Source organism: Bombina bombina, chromosome 6 (genome assembly GCF_027579735.1).
Source record: "Bombina bombina isolate aBomBom1 chromosome 6, aBomBom1.pri, whole genome shotgun sequence".
Taxonomy (NCBI): domain Eukaryota; kingdom Metazoa; phylum Chordata; class Amphibia; order Anura; family Bombinatoridae; genus Bombina; species Bombina bombina.
This window is the reverse complement of record NC_069504.1, coordinates 1,064,905,820-1,064,910,954: the sequence shown is the minus strand read 5'-3', so window position 1 is coordinate 1,064,910,954 and position 5,135 is coordinate 1,064,905,820. Positions and strand designations below refer to the sequence as shown.

The 5,135-nt window shown below is 37.8% G+C and overlaps 1 protein-coding gene across 2 annotated transcripts in view; it reads left to right on the top strand.

The window, feature by feature from the left end:
• The window catches only part of TBXAS1 (thromboxane A synthase 1), a 268,516-nt gene extending 263,740 nt beyond the window's left edge, over positions 1 to 4,776 (top strand). For both annotated transcript variants that reach the window (XM_053718933.1, XM_053718932.1), the window contains exons 12-15: positions 309 to 397; positions 2,155 to 2,292; positions 3,495 to 3,657; positions 4,362 to 4,776. In XM_053718933.1, coding sequence (XP_053574908.1) covers positions 309 to 397; positions 2,155 to 2,292; positions 3,495 to 3,657; positions 4,362 to 4,436 — 465 coding nt within the window. In that variant the 3' untranslated portion in view covers positions 4,437 to 4,776. The remainder of the gene's footprint in view (positions 1 to 308; positions 398 to 2,154; positions 2,293 to 3,494; positions 3,658 to 4,361) is intronic.
• The last annotated feature ends 359 nt before the right edge of the window (positions 4,777 to 5,135 follow it).

The window sequence follows — 5,135 nt, the reverse complement described above, 5'->3', positions numbered from 1 at the left end:
GTGAAAAATGAACCCAGGCATCTTTATTTGAAATCAGATTATTCATCTTTTAGGTTTTAGTCTCATTGTGTAATGGTGCTAAATTGCTTATATTACTTTACCTGGAGTATTACATGCCTATACAGAATAAATCAGGGATGTCACAGGGATTTAAAAATGAATAAATGAAAAAGCATTTTTTTCTATTCTATATAAAGCTTTTCTTAAGTTCAATCCATTTAAATATGTTTGTAGATGTTCTCTTTAACGTAGGTTGTCCTGCAAAGAAAGTGACATATTCCTATCTAAATGTCCCCTTTCTCCCACAGGACACAGCTGATTATTATACCGTACATGATCTTCCCTACATGGACATGGTAATATCTGAGACGCTACGCATGTATCCTCCTGCATTCAGGTATGTTTATACAGAGAGACATAGTTGCATCAATGATCATGTGATTTCATTTTTACAGCAAGTGTTTACATGAGCACTTCATTCCAATCTAAGGACATGTACCCCGGCAGTAAGGGGTTAAAAAAGAAGCAATTTTCTTGTTTCTATAAAAAAAAAAGCACCTAGAAATTCTCAGTGTAGCCACTGCCTACAGCTAGATTAGAGGGCAGACATGCAGAGAACTTAAAGGGCCATGATACACAAATGTTGAAACATTTGAAAGTGATGCAGCATAGCTGTAAAAAGCTGACTAGAAAATATCTCCTGAACATCTCTATGTTAAAAAGAAAGATATTTTACCTCAAAAATTCCTCAGTTGCCACATCCCATTGTAAAGGACCTCTAAGCAGCAAATCAGTATGTCTGTTCCGGGTATGGTTGCCGCCTCAGCCATGTTTTCCTGGACACTTATGAGTTACACATGCTGCAGGGTGTGCAAGGAGGAACATGTATTGTGTTTCTGGACATAATTATTCATATTCCTCCTTGCACACCCTGCAGCATGTGTAACTTATAAGTGTTCTGAATTTTAAGGGACGGGTGGCAACCCTAGTTCCGGGACAGCTAAGGGAGTGAGCTGATGCTGATTGGCTGCTGTTCATTTCTTATTTTTTATTTTTATTTTACCTGCAGCTGAGCAACTGCTGAAGTATATTTTTATACACAGAACTTACTGCTGAACTGAGGAAGTTGTGAGGTAAAATATCTTCCTTTTTTACATAGAGATGCTCAGGTTATATTTTCCTGTCAGCTTTTTACAGCAATACTGCATCAGTTTCAAGTGATTTTAGCATATGAGTAGTATGTCCCTTTAAGTTGCATTCTGCCTCTTCTGAGCATGTGCAAGAACGCGATCTGTTTTTCTAGCATGCACTGTTGCTCTAGAAGATTTATGGCATCAAGCTATAAATGTCTTCCTGTAGGGACCCCAGCCCCGTGTAAGTCTCTGACAGGAAGTAATGGAGCTTGCACCAATGAGAAATAAAAGACAAAATCCTGTTACAATGATAAATAATACATATTGCAATGGTTTCTGTTAAATATAAGCCACTGCAGACTGTTTTATATCTCTTGATTTCAGTACACATATCACAGGGCATCTGATTATCTCTTATTATATATATATATATATATATATATATATATATATATATATATATATATATATATATATATATATATATATATATATATATATATATGAGCTAGGAAAGGGAGGGCACTCTCAGGATTTATATACGTCAAAGTTAATTTATTGTTTTTCACAACAACATTAGTAAGTCATAAGGATAGGTCGACGTTTCGGCTTACATAGAAGCCTTCATCAAGACAAGTGAACAACTCATAACGGCGACTTGCAGCCGCACACATCGGTGTTGTTGTGTGCGGCTGCAAGTCGCCATTATGAGTTGTTCACTTGTCTTGATGAAGGCTTCTATGTAAGCCGAAACGTCGACCTATCCTTATGACTTACTAATGTTGTTGTGAAAAACAATAAATTAACTTTGACGTATATAAATCCTGAGAGTGCCCTCCCTTTCCTAGCTCTTATCTACATTCCATTGAGGATTGCACCCAGGTGCTTCATCAGTATTTGAAGCTGGAGTGCTGGAACATGTGCTAATTATATATATATATATACACACACACACACACACACACACGTGTAACCTGTATAAAAAAAAACATTTTTTTTTGTGTGGGGTTTTTATGTCTAGATTTGCCAGGGAAGCAACTCACGATTGTACAGTACTGGGTCATAAAATCCCAGCTGGCGCTGTGGTGGAAATCCCCATTGGATGTATACAAATGGATCCCCGGTTTTGGCCTGAGCCTGAGAAATTTAGGCCAGAAAGGTAAAGAAAATACATTTCTGTCTTGATCTACTAGGATTACTAAAATGTTATATTACCGTATTGTTCCGAGTATAGGCCGCACTTTTTTCCCCTAATGAAAATCTTTAAATTAGGGGTGCGGCCTATAATCAGATGTTATTTGCCGTTTTTGGCATCAGCGTGTGTGCTAAGGGCGGTTGGAGGCTGGAGCAGATAGAAGTAGACAGCAGCAGTGAGGAGCGTGACGATGGGAGCTGCTGTGGGCGTCTGGGGCTGGGCAGTGGGCGGACAGACGAGGAGATGGCAAAAAATGAAGAGGATCCCGGGTGTTAAAGTTAAAAGGTGAACTTTATTTAGCTTCAGTCATATAGACATGTCTATATGATGTTTTTTGCTGACGATAAATAAAGTTCAACACCCGGATCTTCTTCATTTTTTGCTACTGGGGCCGCTGTTTAATTTTCCCAGAGGTTGGTTTCTGTTGTTCAGCGGAATAGAACTATCTATAGGCAGATACGTATTGCTCTAAGGGGCTTGACTGGGACTATCGATTATGATTATGTGGGACGCGAGGATCGGCACAAGGAGTAGCGGAGGTCTGCGCAGAAGCCTCTGATGACAAGGTAGTTTCCCTTACATACATACATTTTACCCGAACACCGAGCACATAACCTGACTTCCCCATACCCACGGTCCTCAGTCACTACAACCCTCCTGAGTTTAGGACTAAATAGAGGCATTACTGTGAGCATGGAGCATCTGACAGATGTTTAAGCGTCCTTTGCAATTAACGTTTGGTCTCACAGTCCACTTTGCACATATATAGACATTTATAATTTATACATATGTAACTGAACGGACACTATTTGCACATAGTTACAGTTTTTTATTATTATTATTATCGGTTATTTGTAGAGCGCCAACAGATTCCGCAGCGCTGATTTGACTTGGAGGCTGGCTCAAGCTGATTGTGGAGCCTGATCACTGTGCCTGAAAAATTTTGTAGCGAGAGGAGAAGCAGTGTGGAGGTGCAAATTACATTTTCTGTAAAGTGGCACCAAACTTTAAGGGTGCGGCTTATAATCGGGTGCGGCCTATACTCGGGGCAATATGGTATTTGCCAACATATTAATCGAATAATGCAACAAAACTAAGTAGTGTACATGTTAAGGCTAAATATATAACCACATCTTTATTTGTGGATGATAAACTCTCTTTTTCAGGTTCACCATGGAGGAGAAGAAGAAACGACACCCCTTTACATACCTCCCCTTTGGGGCCGGACCCCGTAGCTGCATTGGGATGAGGCTTGCTATTCTAAATGCTAAGATAACCCTTTTTCGTGTTCTTCAGAAGTTTACCTTCCAGCAATGTCCTCTTACTCAGGTAACAAGCAAAATACATCTCCTAACACAGCTAGGCACCATTTTGATTTTGGTTGACTGTTATATTACAGGATAAAGTAAATTGTTACCGGGCAATATAGAAATCATATTTCAGATTTGACATTTGCCACATGCAAAGGGCTCTCACCTGTTGGAAAGAAAGGATTTTGGTCAAGTGTTAATAGGAATATGTAGCACTGGAAAGATACAAAGATATTTATCTTGGGTGGCTAATATTAAACACTTTGAGATGGTTTATACAAAATGATAAATTGTATATATATATATAAAAAAAATACTGAAATATATTTTGATTACTTATTTTGCCCCCTTTCCTGTCTGTAATTCAATTCTGAAATTGTGAGCTTTCAGTTCCAGTAAGAATGAACACTGTTATATTTCACACAGCCATTGGCTGCACGCTCTAGTGACCTATTAATAACTGTCCCTAATTGACCACAGCAGAGAAGGTAACCTAAGTTAAAATATGGCAGCTCCCATTGTTTTATAGACACTAAAACTTTACACGTATATTGTCACTATTTAAACAGCTAATCAAACTTAAAAAAAAATCATCTACATGTTATTTCCAGACTAATATTTTCTTTGAATGCTTCATTCGATATAGCATTTATTTAGTGTTAATGTCCTTTTTAAAGTTACATGCATAGCTGAGACCATTTCAATTTTTTGTCTAAATTCCAGATCCCTCTCCAGATCACTGCAGTGAGCACTCTGAGACCTAAAGACGGAGTGTACGTAAAGGTTCTAGCCCGTTAACCCTATCAGCATAACCTTCCTCTCTGCCAACCCAGGATTCAGTTGGTGTATTCAGGAGATGGCAAATTGTAATATAAAGTCACTTGATACTACAGTAGCAAAAATAAAATGTGCTTAAAAACAGAATGCTCTGTAAACCCTATTAAGCTGTGAAAGAAACAGTACTGGACATGCTATTATATCTATGTTGTGTAGTAAATATTGTGACCTTAAGGTAAATGAATATCAGCTGAAATTCCTGATTGTTTTTTTTTTATCAAAAGGTGAACATATTCCTTTATATTTGTTACTGCCTATTTGTAAAATGCATTTTATATAAAAACAGATTTTTGGTTTGTGCTTTCTGTTCCTTCAAATAATTGCCCTGTTAAATGCAGTCTGGTGCGCACCATAGAACCAATCTGTGCTTGTGATTGGAGACAACTGTGGAAACGGCATTAGCCCCCTTGGATAGAAGAGAGTGCTGAAATTGTATTGATTATGGCAGACAATGAAATTAAAGGATGTGGTTCTAAATTATAATTGTTCTGCAAAACATGTCTGCTAATAATTTTTGGCCTTGGCAAAAACTGCAAATAGCTTAAATCAGTGTTCTAATCCCCAAGGTACACACTTTATTGATATTGTTTGTATCTTTGTTACAAAATAAATGGAAACATTAATAAATCAGACCATAAATGCGGCACAAATAGGTTACTG